Source organism: Esox lucius, chromosome 8 (genome assembly GCF_011004845.1).
Source record: "Esox lucius isolate fEsoLuc1 chromosome 8, fEsoLuc1.pri, whole genome shotgun sequence".
NCBI classification, from domain to species: Eukaryota; Metazoa; Chordata; class Actinopteri; order Esociformes; family Esocidae; genus Esox; species Esox lucius.
In genome coordinates, this window is record NC_047576.1 from 20,385,837 (window position 1) to 20,408,144 (window position 22,308).

Genomic DNA, 22,308 nt, shown 5'->3' on the forward strand with positions numbered 1-22,308 from the left:
AGTAAGGTCTTCAGTGAGCAAGGTCTATATCCAGGGAGTGATTCTGATCAGATGCACGCTCATTTTCATTCTCCCCAACACTATATACAAACAGCATACTATTCCACCTTTGATTCCATTGAAGCGCACGTATCTTTTCAATTTTATTACACAACAATGTTATGCAGTGTTCTCACCAGTGGCCGGGTGAATGCACATTTTTACATACACTAACCTGATTCAAGTACCAATTAACCCTGAAGAAGGTGACAATAGGTTGAATTGTTGGGAACATCTGAATAGGGTTAGGGTGGATTGAAGGACGAATGTCTTTTACCATGCAAACACATCACCTCAGTTAACTTAAATACTCCAGACCTTTTCGTGCTACATTTTTATGTAATTTATACGGATTATAAAAAATTCCCCATGACTTGAGGATTCCCACATTACATGGCATGACCTTTACCCAACTTGGTTGGTACTCCACCCACACTCCAATAAAATATATTTTTAGATGGATTGAAACAGATTATGGTATGATCATTGACATAGAGTAGTAAATCATGTGACCGAGTTCAAAATATTTTACATATGAACTATTTTTCCTCAAAGTCTCATTGAATTGTACACTACATTCAACATTGCCTTCCATATTACATTTACATTTCAGTTATGCCCGACTATACCATGGTGGTTAATGTTTACACACAGGGCCTTGAGTTGATTCTGTATGGCTCAGTAGTAACAATGCTGGTTTTATTACCAAAAATCTCTACTTTAGTTTCATTGGACCAACATTTCTCCCAAGATCCCCATGGAGAAGTTAACTCTGACTATTTGCACACTGACTAAAATTCTAAATGTTTTCAAAATCAGTAGACTATCAAGGGCTGCAATGCTTAAATTAGTGTCCAAAAACTCAATCTGTCTTGTCCTTCAGGACAACAACCCAAAAACCAAAATACCTAAAAAGGATGCTGGATAGCTCAGAAGTAAATGCAACACTGTTCTTGAGTGGCCAATGAAGAGTGCAGTTGTGAATTATAAACCAACCTCATGGCTAGAGCTGAAAACAGCAATTGGTGCCACAAGCTCAATGATGAATAGAAGACATTTTGTCACATGGATTATTCCAGGGGTTCTGCACCATCTGGGTTTGGAGGGTTAGTAACCAAATATGATAGCTTGGACTTCAACTGTCCCAAGTCTGCAGGGAGTTGTTGCGATGAACATTGTATATAACAAAACTGAGGAGAAAAATACAGAAAAGAATATATGCATTTGGGTGCAGTAATCTAATTCCAGTTCTGGGTTGTCCACAGTTTAATAAATTACATTTGGCTTTATTTTTAAGTAAAACTAAACTTATGCTTACAAACATGTAATTGGTTTGCAATGCAAAAAATCCTTAATTGGTAGGGGATGCCAAGCACTTTTTTCTGTTATTTTTTAAAACTGGCAGTTAAAAAAAACTTTAAACTGGCCTATTGTTTCTATACATTTTTCTGCATTTAAATCTGTCTTGTTGGCACTATGGTTCATGCAGGGTCACGGAGTCTGCCCTGTCAGAGCCACCCAGCCCAGTACTCAATAAAACCATAAACACTTTACCCCATTTGAACTCGTCTCAACTAGTCCACGTGTGGCTGGATCTATAAACAAGGCCAATGTAGGCCTACCACACTGCCTTGAGATGATGGAAAACTACTTAGCAAGTTTACATGGTTATTATGCTGTACAAATGAGTGGGGAGCATGTAATGTAAGATATTGAGATATGAGCCGTGAATATCTAATATACGTGGATTTATAAGACTAGTATATCTGGATTTAGGGTAATGAACTAAGTTTTAATGCACTATGGTGCAATTAACAGTTTAGAGGTGCCTTGTGACCATAGTGCTATTTGTATCTATTAAGCAGATGGCCGGTTGCTGACGGCCACTGCACCAGGAAAGAACCTGTTCAAGTGGCAGAATGTTTTGGTCACAGTTGACATACTGCCTGCCCGCCCTCCACCCGCCCTCCACCTGTCCTCTGCTTGCTCTCCACCCGCCCTCCACCTGTCCTCTGCTTGCTCTCCACCCACCCTCCACCTGTCCTCTGCTTGCTCTCCACCCGCCCTCCACCTGTCCTCTGCTTGCTCTCCACCTGCCCTCCACCTGTCCTCTGCTTGCTCTCTGCCTGCCCTCCACCTGTCCTCTGCTTGCTCTCTGCCTGCCCTCCACCTGTCCTCTGCTTGCTCTCCACCCGCCCTCCACCTGTCTTCTGCTTGCCCTCCACCTGTCCTCCACCTGTCCTCTGCTTACTTTCTGCCCACCCTCCACCAACAGCTACGTTTAAATGTTGGACTGAAGCAGAACCCAAAATATATACGTTTGTTTTACTCCAGTGTTTGTAAATGTAAACAAACACAAAACATACAAAACAGTTTCTCTATGAATTTCTGTTCATGAGACCACAGCTATGTCTATGAGTGATTGCATACAGCAACAGGTGCCGAGACAACTGCTGATCACCACATTAAGGTTTTGGAAAGACGTGAGTGCCGCAACATAAAACACGGCAACAGATTCTGCCCTCTCAGAGTACTGGGCTGGGTGGCTTGGTTTTAGCTAATTGTGAATATTGCATGTTACTAACAAATTTCTGTTGATTCATTTGTAAATGCCAGAGCTCTATTGCAGGATTTATAGTTCACCCACAATTAATCAAAATCAGGATTTTGGTGTCTGAGATATCATGTCGGTTAATTTATAAGGCCGCTGAAAAGTTGTCTTTTGGACACAGATACTTTAGCTAAATTCCAGACATTTATTAAGAAAGTAAAGTAAAATGAACAAATAAAAAACAAAAAAAACTTTGAAACCATTTATGCAATTAAAATAAACTGAAATAAATACAAAATAAAGAATCCATTAATTATGAAGAGCCTGACTATGATCCTGCAAGTGCTTATTCTTCAACAGTGGCCATGTTATTTTAGATACCAATCTGAGAAATGTTGCATTGACAGACATCAGCCCATTATTTTGTTAAATGCCTTAGTCATCAATCAACGTGGGATAGGCCATAGAAAACACAAATTAAATTAAATGAAAATTAACAAAATGATAAATTCTCACAATGGCTGTGTAAAGATAGATATATACCTAAAAATACACATCTCCACAATCAGGGCAATAATTAAGACATTTTAAACAATTGGAGCTGTGATGAACATGTCTGGTAGAGATCATGTGTGTATTATTATACTATGTACAGTCAAAAGAATGCTTCAAGGGGGGGGGGGGGAATGCTGTTACCAAAAATGGCATTTAAACCACAAACATAAGCACCTAGGGTTTGCTAAATGTCTTTGGTGCTTTAATTGGAACCAGGTTCAATGGTCTGATGAAACTAAAATTGAGCCACCAAAGGTGGGTTTGTTGTTAAAAGAGGTGGTCATCCGGAAAACCTACTCTCAACTATGAAGTATGATGGTGGATCTGTGATTTGGGGGGGCAACATGGACTTTATCAAGTAACAGGGGAATTTAGACCAAAACCTGTCTGTCTCTGATAGGAGGATAAACTGGGTTGCAGTTTATTCAACCAGCAGGACATCATTGTCCATCATTGTCTAACAGCAGGACAATGACCCAAAGGAAACCTCCAAATCCACACAAAAATGGTTAACAGAACATCTTTTGAATAGGCCTTCACAGTCCTTGGACCTAAATCTTATTTAAAATTATGAAGGTTTCTGAAGGATTGAACATTTTCACTCAGTTGAAGGGTAGATTCATAAATTTTGTAGTGTTTGATAATGATATAAAACGACTCTAGGCTGGTGCAGTCCCACTCTCTTGGCTAAAGTTTGAATAACTACAGGGATTCACAACGACAAAATTATTTCAATGGTTATCCATTGATAGGATGACAAACAGCCCATTCATACCAGTCCAGTCCCCCAAATACTGAGCGTTGACTTGACTTGTGGAGCACATTAGAGGAATCTACAGTAGCCAGCTGAGATTCATCTGATAACCAGCAGAGGGTGATGAATGACTGGTTATAACACAAACCTGACAGGTCAAAACTTTTAACATAAAATTCATTTTTACAAGGTGTGGTAGATGTGGTGACTTTCTACAATAATGCAAAAGCATACTGTTGCTATTAAAATATTAAAAGGCTAAGGAGACAAAAAAAATCTTACAAATCTGTGTCCAGATCATCTACAGTTGCACTATTTTTGTCTGAAAGTAGGGCTTTTGACCTGTTAAAAGAGAGCTCATGACTGACTAACATTGGAATTAAAATTGACTCCAATTGAGCATCCTGTACAAAAGATCATAAACACATAAACATGAAGCAACTTATTTTTTAGCCAAACATATTCTGATTGGCCAGTGTGATCTGAAGCCTCATTGGCCAATGGCCAGTGGGTTGGATGTTGGACAGGAGCTGCCCAATCTCATCACTCTAAAGTGATTCCTTGTTGCAGGTTCTTTTGTGGTCCTTGAGAATTTGCTCTCCTTCTAGTGAATATTTACTGTCTGGGTGAGTAGTGGGATAAGAAGCAGAATGGCTTGGTAAGATATGCTTTGAAGGATACGTCTCAATCTCAATCTTTGAATAACCTGATCCAAATGTGAGTTGCTGCCATAATGCAAGGCCATATTATTAAATTGTAGAGAGGAGAAAAATTGGGTATAACCACATAACAATAACAGTCATTTCTGTTAAATGGAAGCATTGAATTTATCATTTTATTTTTATTTTTAATACAAATTTTGTGACAATTGTCCCCCTCCATATTTCATGATTAGTGATTATTGCCTTGCCTCATTCATGCAACTCAACAGAAGTTCTGTAGGAGTTAACGATCTAATGTGTTTCCTCCGAAGCACATGTCACTTTTCTGCTTTTTATGACTCTGCTTGCTCAACCAGGAGGTTTCAGCTGGTACACAAGTGCTGGAGAAGAACACATTCCTCGGCTTGTTAAAATCAGAGAATCAAGGTGTCGAGGGAAACATTGGGCAACACATTTGGAGTACCACATCCAGACCTTCATCCACAGCCCAGCACTCTGTAGCATAGCTCCTTCAATCCCAGTGGTAACAGACTAAATACCCAAAATGTACAGTCTCTGGCTACTTCAGTCAAAACTCATCCAGACACCTGAATATAAACCCACAAAAATTACGTAAGCATGGGTTGAGGCGAGGGCCATGAGAAATTCTAGTTGTTGCTTTAACTAGCAGAAATAAAGGCCAGATCAGACCAATCCCAATGTGTGTAGAACTGTATAAGAAGCAGCTGTCACATGACACCTCAGGCCACATCTCACTTTTCCCAAAAAAAACTACCCTGAGAGAAAATGTGCTATGGCCTCCCATACCACAGGAAAATGTATGCAAAAAATATATAATATGAAAAACGAACATTTCTTTTAATATTTCCAAAAAAAATGGTGTTCCAAAAACCATCACAAATGTGACATATTGAAATACATTACAGAATGCATACTAAATGTAAAAATTGTATATACTTACTCATATTTAAAACATTTTTAAAGTACATTTATTTTAAATGTATACTTTTTCTATATGGACTGTCATGTTATCAGGCAAAATAGAAGAGGGATAATTTGTCAAATCTCAAATCAGGTCACATTGTCTGGAGCATCTTACACAAATATAAATCTCTTTTTCATAATATGTTTGAATTGTCTAACACATTTTCATTAGGATGGTAGATGAAAAGAAATCCTACTAATTTCTTCATGGGCTAATTCTTTCACTTCTATTTCAAGCTAAATTTGCCAATATAAGCCCTGAAGATATAGTCTGGGAATTTTGCAAATATCACTTGTTTTTAAGCCTCCACTTTTTTTAAGCCTATATGTGTATAATGTATAAATATGTGTATAATGTAGGTTAAATCACTATAATACTGTACCCCAGTTAACATTGAAATGTCAAATATGAATGCCATGGTTTTTATGACATGGGACACATATCGGCCCATTCAGTTCATGACACATTACCCAATTTTCTAGAGGATGAAAAAACTAGAGGACTGTCATGTTGCCAAAACATTATAATTGTAACAACTGAGCAACCCATGCAATACTGCAATAGGCCAAAGTCATCCCAAATATAATCCTGTATTGCGATATAGGATGGAGCATAACAGTGCTGGGAGCCTGCATGTTACACAGGCCAAAAGGTTTATTTAAAGTGACATCACCACACTGTGGTGGCTTGGTCCTAATCACAGGGTTTTGCCTGAGTGGAAAACTGCTGACTTGAGAACAGAAGGCCTTTTGATGGTAATCGTTTCACACGTTTCACCTAGGCCTGCACAGCAACGATTTTAATATAATAGCAGAGAGAAGAAGAAAAAATATACGGGAAGGGGAGGGGTTGGCCGGGGGTTCTATTTCCCACATCTCTCCTTGTTTGATCATCCAACCGGTGGCGAGTGCTAGCAATTTAAAGTCAAGGTTAGCCATCACCACCAATTTATCCACTTCCCCCCTCCACTGCCCCCTGCTCATAAGTCCCGACTCCGCTCCCTTCCTGCCCGTTCCGCGGCAGGGTCGCGGATGCTGACATTTCTCCGGCCTCGGAGGTGATTGATCAGCAACGCTGCCTCCGAAGCGGTGCAGACGGCGCTCGTTTATCTCAGGTCACGCGAGGAGATGAGGAATGAAGCCGTGACCCTGGAATGGGGGCTAGCCATTCGCATTTCACACAAAGCTCTTTTTTTGCGTGACCGAGCGAAACGCTGACAGAACTCACTCACATAAATGTACCGCTGACAGGTATAGTTTCTTCATAAACTAATTTCAAAAGTGTGTGATTTTGGACCCCAGGAAGAGATTCTTAATAATGGAATACAATTCTGCAAATGTTCGGTCTGTGTGCGCTGATCTCCAGGAAATGCGTGCCTTATGATTAATTATTCATCTATCATAAGGTTTGCTGATATGCTAGACTAATATGTTGCTTCACATGTACAAATCTTACCATTTAGGCTTCTTATTAACTGAAACCCTGTGGCATTAATACTTAACCCTATGTGGCTAGGTCAGCACAAGTTCATCACCTTTACCCCTGTGCACAATATCTCTTACATTTAGTCTATCAATCTTTAACTGGGCCCAGACCAACATTACAGTCCCCAACGTTTTACAGAACAGCAAACATATGGGCAGAATCTGAACCAAAGGCATTTAATTTAATTACATGACAATATACAAGACGGTCCACTATCAGCTTTGAGATACAGTATTCGGATCCTTAGGAGTTAATTATGGTCTGAGGAGAGAAATAAGTTAAATAATAAATAATGTGTTACAAATTGCTGTGGGTTACTTAGATCTAAACATTGTGGTGTTACTGTAATTACATTAGATTTGAACACTATTTTTGAGTTGTGTTAGTTACATCTGGACAAAGTGGTGGAGTGGTGTTACTGTAAGTAAATTAGATCTGAACAAAGTGGTTGAGTGGTGTTACTGTACGTAAATTAGATCTGAACAAAGTGGTTGAGTGGTGTTACTGTACGTAAATTAGATCTGAACAAAGTGGTTGAGTGGTGTTACTGTATGTAAATTAGATCTGGACAAAGTGGTTGATTGGTGTTACTGTATGTAAATTAGATCTGAACAGAGTGGTTGAGTGGTGTTACTGTATGTAAATTAGATCTGAACAGAGTGGTTGAGTGGTGTTACTGTTAGTAAATTAGATCTGGACAAAGTGGTTGAGTGGTGTTACAGTACGTAAATTAGATCTGGACAAAGTGGTTGAGTGGTGTTACTGTATGTAAATTAGATCTGAACAAAGTGGTTGAGTGGTGTTACTGTACGTAAATTAGATCTGGACAAAGTGGTTGAGTGGTGTTACTGTACGTAAATTAGATCTGAACAAAGTGTTTGAGTGGTGTTACTGTACGTAAATTAGATCTGGACAAAGTGGTTGATTGGTGTTACTGTACGTAAATTAGATCTGGACAAAGTGGTTGATTGGTGTTACTGTACATAAATTAGATCTGAACAAAGTGTTTGAGTGGTGTTACTGTACGTAAATTAGATCTGGACAAAGTGGTTGAGTGGTGTTACTGTACGTAAATTAGATCTGGACAAAGTGGTTGATTGGTGTTACTGTACATAAATTAGATCTGAACAAAGTGTTTGAGTGGTGTTACTGTACGTAAATTAGATCTGAACAAAGTGTTTGAGTGGTGTTACTGTACGTAAATTAGATCTGGACAAAGTGGTTGAGTGGTGTTACTGTACGTAAATTAGATCTGGACAAAGTGGTTGATTGGTGTTACTGTACATGAATTAGATCTGAACAAAGTGTTTGAGTGGTGTTACTGTACGTAAATTAGATCTGGACAAAGTGGTTGAGTGGTGTTACTGTACGTAAATTAGATCTGGACAAAGTGGTTGATTGGTGTTACTGTACATAAATTAGATCTGAACAAAGTGTTTGAGTGGTGTTACTGTACGTAAATTAGATCTGGACAAAGTGGTTGATTGGTGTTACTGTACGTAAATTAGATCTGAACAAAGTGGTTGATTGGTGTTACTGTACGTAAATTAGATCTGAACAGAGTGGTTGAGTGGTGTTACTGTACGTAAATTAGATCTGAACAAAGTGGTTGATTGGTGTTACTGTACGTAAATTAGATCTGAACAGAGTGGTTGATTGGTGTTACTGTACATAAATTAGATCTGAACAAAGTGTTTGAGTGGTGTTACTGTACGTAAATTAGATCTGGACAAAGTGGTTGAGTGGTGTTACTGTACGTAAATTAGATCTGGACAAAGTGGTTGATTGGTGTTACTGTACATAAATTAGATCTGAACAAAGTGTTTGAGTGGTGTTACTGTACGTAAATTAGATCTGGACAAAGTGGTTGATTGGTGTTACTGTACGTAAATTAGATCTGAACAAAGTGGTTGATTGGTGTTACTGTACTTACACTGCTGATCCAGTCGGTGAAGGCTGAGACTCGGGTGAAGACGGTTGGCTTCTTCACTTCATTACAGACACGCGAGGACACAAAGCTAGTCACCCCCTGGACGTACCACCTACCGTCAGAGCCCTTACATATCAGAGGACCCCCAGAATCCCCCTGCAGAGGGAGACAGAAAGAGAGAGACTGAGACATCGGTTCTAACACACCAGTCATAGTGAAAGTGATACAGCATTTATCATTAGAATACGTATACCCTGTTGCCTGACTCACGTTGCAGCCTGAAACCTCTCCCCCACCAGCACAGACCATGGTCTCCTTCACCACCATTCCCCACCAGTCACTCTGTCTGCAGACGCTGTTACCCACCACAGGCAGCAGGGCTTGGTGCAGCTTATCAGGCATGGGACCATGGGCTGCCGCAGAACACAGATATGATATTCAGCAGGACACAGTTCCTTGTTGGAATCAAACCCACAACCGTGACAACAGTAGCGCAATTCTCAAACAACTTGTTGTGGGAGATTTTGGACAGAGAGTGTGTGAGACTGCCAGATGTCACCGCTTTTGATTCAGTTGAGTAAAAGGCAACTAGTTTTAAACAAGGGCGAAGTGCAGTTCTTTTACGATGTACCTCATGATGTGTCAACTTGCACACAATTCCTCCATCCTTAACATCGGAGTGCTACAGCAGACTGAGCTAGCGGTTGGTGACCAATCAGATTTATGGAAACGAAAGTCGTGTGGGCTGGACGCAACGTGCGCTCTCACACTCTCTTGGACGAGTCAGATGAGTAAGGCTAGAAATTATCTGTAAATTGATAGCGACTTTGACGCATATATTATAATATTTATTTTTAGGCAACTTATTTCCCATTTCTTTAATTTTTGAAAATGTCAAAATGATCAAATTTGGTTTCTATTCATATTTGGGATTATTTGTCTACATAATTCTTTACAATCCAAAATGATCTACTGGAATAATAATTAGTAAACTAGAGTTTCGAATTAGGCCTACAGCTGTATATGACAGGACTAAACAAAGCTGTATGAAGCATGGTTGTTCATGCTCATTATTGCCAACCCTAAACATCAATCATGACACTTTTTAGTGTCTGTTTATCTTTTAAATACTGCATATCTACAATTGCTGCAGTCGGATATGGTTTTCATAATCTTTCAGAAGTAAAAATCAAACATGAATATTCTAGTCCAATTATAGCCCGTATTAAACCTTTTTATAACAGATGAATCATCATACTGTGAAGGTCCAGAGTCCTATCCAGTTAGGTTTCTTGATCAGGAAAAACTGGGCCATTATTTTCCACCTCGCTAATCTGGTGCCACCAGTGATTGATCTGTTTGCTAATCACCCGTTAGATCAGTTATGGAGCTCCAATCGGTTTGATAACATTTGAGAATGTGTGTGATGTCACGATTTGTTATTTAATTTGCCCACAAAATTCTAAATGTGAATTCATGTTGGGGGTGTTTTCTTGTCTTTTTGGTTTAGTTTTGCTAAACCGACCCCTGGACAATCCATATGTCATGGCAATTTGTTTTATAGGCTAGCCTTACACTTTTATTTCATTCTGGAGACCTTATAAGATATTAGATATATAGTATTATGTTATATTTTGGAACCTTCCATGCATTACAGATACTGTTACTTCTACCATTGTCACTAGTTTAAATCATAAGTGATAGTTTGATTTGAGTTGATATACATCCTTTACTTTAGTAATCCTAATTGTTGTATGCACTTAGTTCATTCATAACTACGTTTATGGCTGAAATTAAAAAGAGAAATCAAAGCTAAGATTGAATTGCTACAATAGCTGTTCTGTCTTTGAGTTTTAAGTAATTCCATGTTTTCGTGTGGTTCTCAGCCACGCGTACATGTAACAACATAGGGAGGGTTGTAGCTACCACAGAGGAGTATAACAATGTGTATGATAATGTGATTTCTTACTGTAGAGGTTTCCCCAGCCAGAGATGAAACAGGCGTCTCCGTGAGCAGGGATCTCTCCTGCCTCAGGAAGACAAGCCTGGGCAACGTTCTCATTCATGATGGGAGCCTTGTCCAGTTTCAGCAGGGCCAGGTCATTTCTGTGACAAAACCGTACAATGTTGTCCACATTCCTGCTACTTTATTGTGCTGTTACAGCTGCAGTATTACATTTGATTCTTGATAACATAAAGTGTGCTTGGAAGTTGTGGCATTTCTTTTTGTCAACATAGCTACGGTTGCAGTACTAGCTAGCTATTGCTGTGTCACCAGTGACCTCATTTATCAAGCATGTACGCACAAAGGTGTGTTGGATTTAATAATATGAACTTTGAATTTACGCAAAGCAATAATTATGCATACACACAATGACAAGTTGTTGAACAAGGGAACTGGGGGTCTATCAAATGGATGCTCACCCAGCGGCAACCATGTTGATGTTCCAGTCGGGGTGAACCAGGATGCGCAGAACATCTCTAATCTGCTCAGTTCCCTCCTGTACACTCTGGTCATGCTCTCCCATCACCACACGATATACATCTCCAGGCCTGCATGGGGCGGAGATGCCAAACATCACTGAAAAACGCAAAGTAACTTTTCATGATATCTGTGCGTTCAGACTCAAGTTATATGCAGTATAATTTTCCAAAATTGTTCTTCACAATCAGGAACTCAATGAGCTCTTCCTACTCAATGTAATCACCATATGCATTGACTCTCACCATATGCAGTGACACTCACCACATACAGTGACACTCACCACATGCAGTGTCACTCACCACATGCAGTGTCACTCACCACATGCAGTGTCACTCACCATATGCATTGACTCTCACCATATGCAGTGACACTCACCACATACAGTGACACTCACCACATGCAGTGTCACTCACCATATGCAGTGACACTCACCATATGTAGTGACACTCACCATATGCAGTGACACTCACCATATGCACTGACACTCACCATATGCACTGACACCATATGCACTGACACTCACCATATGCACTGACACCATATGCACTGACACTCACCATATGCAGTGACACTCACCATATGCAGTGTCACCCACCATATGCAGTGACACTCACCATTTGCAGTGTCACCCACCACATGCAGTGTCACTCACCATATGCAGTGACACTCACCATTTGCAGTGTCACCCACCACATGCAGTGTCACTCACCATATGCAGTGACACTCACCATATGCAGTGTCACCCACCAAATGTAGTGACACCCACCATATGCAGTGACACTCACCAAATGCAGTGACACTCACCATATGCAGTGTCACTCACCATATGCACGGACACTCACCATATGCAATGATACTCACCATATGCACTGACACTCACCATATGCACTGACACACACCATATGCACTGACACTCACCATATGCACTGACACTCACCATATGCACTGACACCATATGCACTGACACTCACCATATGCACTGACACCATATGCACTGACACTCACCATATGCACTGACACTCACCATATGCACTGACACTCACCATATGCACTGACACTCACCATATGCACTGACACTCACCATATGCAGTGACACTCAAACATATGCAGTGACACACACCATATGCACTGATACTCACCATATGCACTGACACTCACCATATGCACTGACACTCACCATATGCACGGACACTCACCAAATGCACTGACACTCACCATATGCAGTGATACTCACCATATGCAGTGACATACACCATATGCATTGACACTCACCATATGCACGGACCCTCACCATATGCACTGACACTCACCATATTCAGTGACACTCACCATATGCAGTGACATACACCATATGCATTGACACTCACCATATGCACGGACCCTCACCATATGCACTGACACTCATCATATGCACTGACACACACCATATGCTCTGACACTTACCATATGCAGTGGCCGGCGGTCAGGACCCACCGGGAACCTATCAGAGTTCCTCCACAAGTGTGGTGCCAACGGCTACCGTGCTTCACCTGCATTGAAATCTGAAGATGCAGATGCACACATGTTAACCAGCATGAGGAATGTGTTGGTCAGTGGCATTACACAATGAAGTAATGCATGTTCTCACCTGCCAAGGCCAGCTGTGAGCTCGAGCCTCTTCACCGTTAACTATCCTGTTGGTGTTGGGCTGTATGGCTGGAGTACCACAGCCATTTGCTGGAGAACATACATGGTGCATGGTCAATAGCGTTATACAAAAACTCACCTTTTCACCATGTGAGTTCAGTCACAGTGACAGAAAGAGCTGTAAATGGCAGAATTGATGATGTGCTATGTTTGGGTTAGAGGGAGGTTTGCATCAGTGTTCCAAGGAAGTGCGTTACTCACCGTGAGCTGCCAGCAGCAGGAAGACCAGTTTCTCCAACATGGTGGTAGTCTTTCAGCAATGTTAAGTTCTGGCCACTCAGCACTGAGTGCTTATATTCCTGTCTGTCACTGTCAGGCATCCCCAGACGCTGTGACCAGCCTCTGCTGCCCTCATTATCATGTCCTCCTGTCAGAATTGGCTGGGAAGAACATCCCGGTCTCCAGATGCTTAGCTGACGCTTATCGCTACTCTGCTAGATGGGAAGTACATTATATCCACCTGAAAATGTTGACAAGGCAAACGGGAATTGACAGAGTTGAGCATGCATAAATTGACCTTATAACCTTTTCATGCACTTTTCTCTTCATGCGTGTTCTGACCTTGATGTGTCAGCCAGTTTGGGTGGAGATATGCTGTACTCCGACCTTCGGTTAATTCCTTCGTAATTCCAGCACATTCACGACTAAAGAATCTATGGATGAGGTTGAGCCTGGTGATTCCAGGTGGGACAACGTGAACTACGTTCTTTTTTATCCAATACAAAAAACACGGCACTGTAATTTATTAATTTATACCAGTCATTGATAAGAAATGGGTAAGTATGTAATCCATTTATATAAGGGGATATTGCTTTCATTTTTTTATGATTGCTGGAGATGAATACGAAATTGGGCAGCATATGAAATTTACCACAGTAACACTTATGAAATATTTTGTTATGATACAGAATTTAAATTGTTTGGCCTCGAGGGGATACATCTTGGAGACGCAAAGCATATATGTACGTAATAATGACACAAAGCATTAATTGCACAATGACATCCACGCCAAATATAAGTGATCTTTGGGCACATACACACTGTCATGTTAAATATTAGCCACTATCAGTATCAACAACCAGTAGGTCTAATAACAAATGGGGACATTTACTGCCTATGTGCTGTTATTTCAGTTCAATTAGATTACATTTCCTATATTACATTTAATTCCATTTGCTTCCTTTGGAAATTCTGACAATGGTGTTACAGCTGTGTGTTTGTTACTGTCTTCTTACAATTCCTATTTAAGGCAGTTCAGGTGACAGCCTATTGTGTTGTACACTGCTCTTCCTTCTATCATTCTACATACCATAGTCTTCCAAGATTATAATGGGTCAAATTTCTCAATTGGCTATTTTCATGTTATGTTTAGTTTTTGTGCATAGGGCTCTTGACTGTTATTCTTATTATTCAAACAAATGTTTCTCACACTAATGTAAAAGGTCAGAGAATGTAACCATTTTCAAATTGGGTCTGAAAAGGTGGCAAATATGCATGTATACGTTAGACGGCTTTCTTTCAGTGATCTCCAATCATTCTAACCCATTCTCAATATATTCTAGTGACAAAATGAAATGATCCAGGTACTGACCACCCCTTCAATGTACTAGATCAATCTTCTTAATAGGAAGCAAAGGGGGAAAGAAATGGCAGCTTGATGATTAGTGGAGCACGTTGCTGCGATGGGGAGATCAGATGTCCTCCATGGGATCCCGGAGTGCTGGTGATCTGGCACCAATGTAAAGGTTGTCTGTAGAATGTTCTGATAGCCAGTACTCATGGTGGAGGGATACGGTTGTCTGTAGAATGTTCTGATAGCCAGTACTCATGGTGGAGGGATAGGGTTGTCTGTAGAATGTTCTGATAGCCAGTACTCATGGTGGAGGGATACGGTTGTCTGTAGAATGTTCTGATTGCCAGTACTCATGGTGGAGGGATACGGTTGTCTGTAGAATGTTCTGATAGCCAGTACTCATGGTGGAGGGATAGGGTTGTCTGTAGAATGTTCTGATTGCCAGTACTCATGGTGGAGGGATACGGTTGTCTGTAGAATGTTCTGATAGCCAGTACTCATGGTGGAGGGATACGGTTGTCTGTAGAATGTTCTGATAGCCAGTACTCATGGTGGAGGGATACGGTTGTCTGTAGAATGTTCTGATAGCCAGTACTCATGGTGGAGGGATACGGTTGTCTGTAGAATGTTCTGATAGCCAGTACTCATGGTGGAGGGATACGGTTGTCTGTGGAATGTTCTGATTGCCAGTACTCATGGTGGAGGGATACGGTTGTCTGTAGAATGTTCTGATAGCCAGTACTCATGGTGGAGGGATACGGTTGTCTGTAGAATGTTCTGATTGCCAGTACTCATGGTGGAGGGATACGGTTGTCTGTAGAATGTTCTGATAGCCAGTACTCATGGTGGAGGGATAGGGTTGTCTGTAGATTGTTCTGATTGTTCAGTCTGGATGGAGGACATTGATGGTTTGAGATCATTGAAGAAGGGTGATGGTTGGGGGTTGAATGAGGAGCTTGATGGTTTGAACTTGTAGGAGGAGCTTGATGGTTTGAGGAGGTAGGATGAGGTTGATAATTTGATCTGGTAGGAGGAGGTTGATAGTTTGAGGAGGTAGGAGGAGGCTGATAGTTTGGGACTGTAGGAGAAACTAGATTTTGGTTTAAGATCGAAAGAGCTTGAAAGTTGAGGGAGATGGAGCGTGTGTGATAGACAGAACAGGAGAGAGAGGTAGAGAGGAGGGAGACAGGTGGAGGGAGTGGGAGGAAAGAAGAGAGGTTGAGGGGAGGACTTAGTGTCGTCAGCTGTGTTAGTAGGCAGGGGCCTTTGAGAAGTACGTTTTCTTGCTGTACCCGCAGAACTGGATACGCTTGGGCTGCGTTCAAGAAAAACAGTTCCGTAGCAACTTTTTTTTCTTCAATGAAGAAAGTGAAGTATGTCTAAGCTGTTACCGCGCTCCCAGTGTATCTGGAGCTGATTCTTTATGCCTAACCCAGACAGGATCTGTTCCCTCTTAGGGGAATAAGCAGCATTTTCTAAAGGAGACAGCACAAATCCATAAATTTCCCATTTTAAAGAAGCAGAGCGAATCGATACTTGCCTGAACCGCTAAAAGGCTGTGTTTGTTTTCTCACCGTGTTATAATAATTCTCCACAGCAGATATTTTGTGTACTGATTTATAGAGCAGACATGTGCAACATGTTTAACATGGCACTGATATGAGAAAAGGTTAGGTCTAATGTACATGTCTTATTGGCGTGGTATGCACAAAAGTAACAGACTTATGATTGATGTCTTCCTTCTGCCTCTCTTTCTTTCTCTCTCTCTCTCTCTCTCTCTCTGCGTTTGTGTGTGACACCTGTTTGTTCTTCATAATGTACATGGTGCCATTCAAGAGTTCTAGCATTCATCAGAAAAGTAGCAGTTCCTGTCTGTCCACTATGTGCTGTAACGACTTAAGTCGTTCCATTACCTACAGAAATTCTTTTTTTATTTTCCATTTGGACAACCTTGTAAATACTTAGTAAATCAAGACTTCCAAAGAAAGGAGCAGGCAGCCACGGTAGCTTGTCACCTCTCTGTCCAATCGTAGTTTCAGACAGAGATAAATGATCTGTCTTCAACCCCCACAGTGTAAGGCCAACTGGCCAGTTTCTCTGTTATGGATTTCACTTCTGACAGGAGCCAAGGGACTGCGGGAAAATCGTTTCAAATGGACAGCTTTGATCCATAAATCATCTTTAACTGGATTGTCAGTTAAACTGGTGAATATCCTATTTCCTGACATTTAAATTGGGGGGTATCAGTCATTAATGTCAGCATAGTAAATTGTACCGGGAATAAATGAGCTTCTGATGAATGAGTTTGTATAATAACAGAGATTCGTTCTGCAGGGTGATATTTATCATTCTTATTTAAGAACTGGGTATTCTGTTTGGAAACAGACACTTACCACTATGGTTGTATTCATTACACAGTCATATTTCTCCAGGATTTGGGCCATTTCTTCTAATCATGAATTAAAATCTATTGGTAATTTTATGACATTTTAACAACGGAATCCTTGGTATTAACATGTCCTGTTTCTGATGTAGTGTCATCTACTTTACACATGATGGATGACTCAAATAAACTGATGAGGACAGAATTCAACTTTTCACACAAACATCTTGTCCTCCTTCACGCCCATCCATCAATGTCCATATTCAAAGAATGTCCTAGCTTTTGCAGATATTTAAAAAGTAAACACAATCGCACCCATTTACCATGAATAATTCCATCCTGTAGTCTCTACAGAAACAAACGTGTTGATTTCTTGATTGGTCACCGTTCCCTCTCCCCCCATCTCTCTGAGGCTCCGTCTATGGCAGGGACACTCTGATGTGCACCACCAGGCAGCTGATCTGTGCTGATGGAAAAACAGACTAAGATGGAATCAGCGTCTTGAAGGCTCCAGTCAGAGTGTGTTATGTCTGGTTGAGGCTCAGTGAATCACAACCCTCAGGTTTGCCAACAGTTTAAAATCCTGTTCTTTTTTACATATGCAATCCCACCCATGTAACCCTCTTTCATTTTCTCTCCCCCTCTCATCTTTCCCTCTCTCATTTTCGCTCCCCCTCTCCTGTTCCTGGCTAATGAGAGCTTGGAGTTTTGGAAAGCCTGAGTTGATCCCTCAGGTCTGGTTGAACGCAGGCCTGTCCTCGCCCCTCTTTCCTTAAAGCCCATCGTAGCCCTGTTGCCCAACATGAGACTTCTTTCTAATCACTAGCGCAGATGTTGGCTTGAGTTTATCAATGAATGGATCTGAAATACTTAAGGAACTCCCAACTCAGATGTGCTAGACTGGCTCTACAAATGAGCCATTTAAAGTGTGTTAAAGGGCTAGTGCCATGCTCTGTTGTGGGTGTAGTACATCTCTCCTTTTGGTATTACCTTATATTACATTCCTTCTTTCCTCGCCTTTAAAACCCACCACCCAAATCCACCCTTCCCCTTTCAGCCCTGCATCGCTCATTTCCCCAACCAGCGGTCCTCCACCCCCCCACCCATCAACCCCCCAACTAACAACTAATATACGTCTCTAAACATCCATCTTCACTGTTGCGGTGTCCACAGCTAACCTATTCGATATTAACTCCAGCCCATTGTCCACAGATCAGCCCATCATTCACAGTATTTTATCTATTTTATTGTTTCCATTCGCAGTAGATCCTTCCATTCTGCCGTAGTGTTTCAAATGGGACCTCCCTGCCTCTATCTCATCTGCTGATGTTCATTCATAAACCTGATGCCATAAATTCTTCCCAAGTTGGTCTTTTTTAATTAATTTAATTAAATATTAGCCATGATATTTGTTGTATTCCTGCTGGCAATCTGCTTACTTTGTGAATGAAATTCAACATTCGGATTGTTTTGAGAATAAAACCAAACCATAAATGATTTCAGAAACACTTGAAAGGCTTTCCGCACTAAAGTTAAAACATACACTGGATTCATTATCTTCCCCCAATAACACTTTTGCCCTAACAGAACATCTTTTATGGCTTTCTTTTTGCTATCTTTTGTCTTGTTCTGCTTGCAGCTCTGTGGTGAGGCTACTAGTGGACAGACTGACAGACAGACAGGCCGACAGAGGAGTCTGCATAGAAAGGAGGAGTCTTTCGCCTTCAAACCAAGTGAAGAAGAAATAGAAGACTGAGTTATACAAACCCATCATGCCCTCAGATAGTTGGCATGGCGATGTGAAAGGAGGAGCTCCACCTTCTTCTCTACACTAGACTCCATCTGGCTCACTCCCTTTTTCAAACCGTATTCTTCTTTGACCCCCTGCTTCTACCACCACCACCCGCCACCTTTCCATGTTCATTTCCTCCACTCTGCCGCTCTGAAATGTGTGTTTTCACTCATAATTGGCTCCATTTGGGCACCTTGAGTCTCCTATGGCAACACTTTTTTTTTAGCTTGATTCACTTTCACCCCCCGTCCCTCCTGCCCCCCTCCTATCCCTGTGTTCTATGGAGCCTTAACTAAAACCTTGTTGTACAAATCAAAAACGGTTTAGTCTGTGTCTCTGCCTTGCATCAAAAGCCCATAAACACACAGGGCTTTGGTCATTTAAGACAGAGGCCCTGTGATTATCTCTGCTCTTTAAACTCACAAATCAACCCTGGTTTCAGACGTGGGCCCTGACAGACCAGAGGTGTTTTAGCCCTAACTATTGGGGCAAAGAGGTAAGGAGGAATGTGTCTCATACACAAACCTATAGCACACAATCTAACCAAGATGCCAAGTCCTTTGAAAACAGACTAAGCAAATACGAGTTAGAGACAAACACCCAGCCATCGTCTTGATCGTGGGATTGACACTAAGTGGTTTTGATTGCGCTTCAATTTGAGAGAGAGAAGTGTAGTTAAAAGCATATGTTTCATACATGCTATGTAGTGTAATGAGAAATGTCTGTTGAGGAAGAGTGGGAATGTATTCAGTGAAGAGGAGCGTCTGGCCACACCAAGTTTCCAACAGACACTTGGAGATGTTAATCAGGTGTCCTGCATAACATTTGCTTCTCTAAAGATCAACTCCACCCTACTGAGCTCATCTGGGGAGGTGTGAAACTGAGTAAACTGGAATGTAACTAAAGGCATTATAATGTGGACATTTATCAGTAGTGTTTGGATTTCCCATGTTCCCCATAAAGGACTGAATAGTCTGATATGCTTTATTGTACTGTACAAGTTATGGACCAAACTTTACAAGAACATTGTAGAATGTTTGTCCGTGTTGCACGAGTGACAACAACAGGCGGCAATGTCCAATCCATTTGATAAAATTGCATTGGTTAAGTGGGACAGTTCCTGTCCTGTGTTCATTGATAGCCAAGGTAAAGTAATGCTAATGATTATGATATGTCTGCTGATAGGATAAAATACCATATCTCAAACAGTTGTGTCGTTTTAGAGTTTAGAGTCTATTGTTAACGGATGTTTCTAGCACTCGTTCATACCCATAGTGTGTTTTAGACGCAATTTGTGAGGATGTGAATATTGCTGGTATGTAACTATGTTTGGTATTGTAACTTTATAAGTTGATTGGAATAAATTGTGTTACTTTGAAACATAGTTTATGACGACATTCTTCGTTCATCTTAAATTAATTCAGTGGAGTAATTGGGAACCTATATCCATACTCTTATTCATAGAGCTATTGATAATTGCACACATATATGTAAGTCAATGCGACCAGACTGGTCATCCCTGAGTGCTGGACGTTTAAACAGTGTAGGTAGAACCACGAACACATGCCATTTTAATGTACAGTTCGTGAAAAACAATCTACAAACTTTGAACGCTTACGAAAAATTATATACACACACATATGTAAGTCGAAGTGACCAGAGTTGTCATCCCTGAGTCCTGGGTCTCTGAACAGTCTGGGTAGGCCCAGGAACACGTTTTAATTGCTTGGCTTGTGACAAAAGGATTAGTTACCTTAAGTACAATAAGTTTGTACTTAAGGAAACAAACTTATAAGTACAAACTTATAAGTACCAACTACATAATATGGTCACTTACGATCAGATATATTTACAAACAATATGGAGTCAGATTATATACACCAATCAGCCATAACATTATGACCACTGACAGGTGAAGTGAAAAACACTGAATATCTTGTTATCATGGCACCTGTCAGTGGGTGGGATATATTAGGCAGCAAGTGAACATTCTGTCCTAAAAGTTAATGTGTTAGAAGCAGGAAAAATTGGCAAGCGTGAAGGATCTGAGACAAGGGCCAAATTGTGATGGCTAGAAGACTGGGTCAGAGCATCTCCAAAACTACAGCCCTTGTGGGGTGTTTCTGGTCTGTCAGTACCTATCAAAAGTGGTCCAAGGAAGGAACAGGGGTCATGGCGACGGGGTCATGGGCGGCCAAGTATCATTGATGGGGAGTGAAGGCTGGCCCATGTGGTCTGATCCAACAGACAAGCTACTCTAGCTCAAATTGCTGAAAAAGTTAATACTGGTACTGATAGAAGGGTGTGAGAACACACAGTGCATTGTAGTTTGTTGTGTATGGGGCCGCGTAACCGCAGACTAGTCAGGGTGTCCATGCTGACCCCTGTCCACAGCCGAAAATGCCTACATTGGGCATGTGAGCATCAGAACTGGACCACGGAGCAATGGAAGAAGGTGGCCTGGTCTGATGAATCACGTTTCCTTTTGCATCACATGGATGGCCGGGTGTGTGTGCGTCGCTTACCTGGAGAACACATGACACCACAATGCACTATGGGAAGGAGACAAGCCGACGGAGGCAGTGTGACGCTTTGGGCAATGTTCTGCTGGGAAACCCTGGGTCCTGCCATTCATGTGGATGTTACTTTTACACATAACACCTACCTGAGCATTGTTGCAGACCATGTGCACCCTTGCATGGCAACGGTATTCCCTCTTTCATCAGGATAATGCTCCCTGCCACAAAGCAAAAATGGTTCAGGAATGGTTGGAGGAACACAACAACAAGTTCAAGGTATTGACTTGGCCTCAACATTCCCCAGATTTCAGTTCAATCGAGCATCTGTGTGATGTGATGGACAAACAGGTCCGATCTATGGAGGCCCCACCTAGCAACTTACAGGACTTAAAGGATCTGCTGCTAACGTCTTCAGAGGTCTAGTGGAGTCCATGCCTCGACGGGTCAGGGCTGTTTTGGCGGCAAAAGGGGGACCAACACAATATTAGGCAGGTGGTCATAATGTTATGGCTGATCAGTGTATATACATATTTTTATCACAAAGGTAGTATTCCCTTGCACTAATTTCCCTAGCTGTCTCCATACAGTAACCTGTAAGTGGTAAACTCAATCAGCACTACAACAGAAGTAGGTGATAAGAGTACGGTAGTAAGGTAGGAACATTTTGAATTTAGTAAAGGGAGGATGTATTATGGTTGCTTGCCTTATTTAAGCAAAGAGTGAAAGGGTACACTGACCCCTGGTTTTGGAATGAACCTGGTTAGTGTGACATTAGATTGATCTTAGCAGTGCTATGATTTAGGGTCTCAGACTTCAAAAGGAAATCAGTGTAATAAGGCCTAGACGTTAGTAACGTTCGGATGGCTAATGATCCTCCAATCGACTGTCAGTTCTTATTAAATAGCTGAA

The 22,308-nt window shown here is 41.2% G+C and overlaps 1 protein-coding gene across 2 annotated transcripts; it reads right to left on the reverse strand.

The window, feature by feature from the left end:
* Nucleotides 1-7,235: 7,235 nt before the first annotated feature.
* LOC105011802 (chymotrypsin-like elastase family member 3B) lies at nucleotides 7,236-13,535 on the reverse strand. 2 transcript variants are annotated; one of them, XM_010872129.2, is made up of 8 exons: nucleotides 13,334-13,533; nucleotides 13,074-13,162; nucleotides 12,890-12,987; nucleotides 11,386-11,514; nucleotides 10,931-11,067; nucleotides 9,232-9,374; nucleotides 8,965-9,117; nucleotides 7,236-7,292 (listed from the first exon to the last, which is right to left on the reverse strand). In XM_010872129.2, the coding sequence occupies exons 1-8, from the start codon at nucleotides 13,371-13,373 to the stop codon at nucleotides 7,275-7,277; spliced, it is 807 nt and encodes a 268-aa protein (XP_010870431.1). In that variant the 5' UTR covers nucleotides 13,374-13,533; the 3' UTR covers nucleotides 7,236-7,274. The 2 variants fall into 2 exon arrangements, with proteins under 2 accessions (XP_010870431.1, XP_010870430.1); XM_010872128.5 differs by having other exon boundaries at nucleotides 7,240-9,117; nucleotides 13,334-13,535.
* Between the last annotated feature and the right edge of the window lie 8,773 nt (nucleotides 13,536-22,308).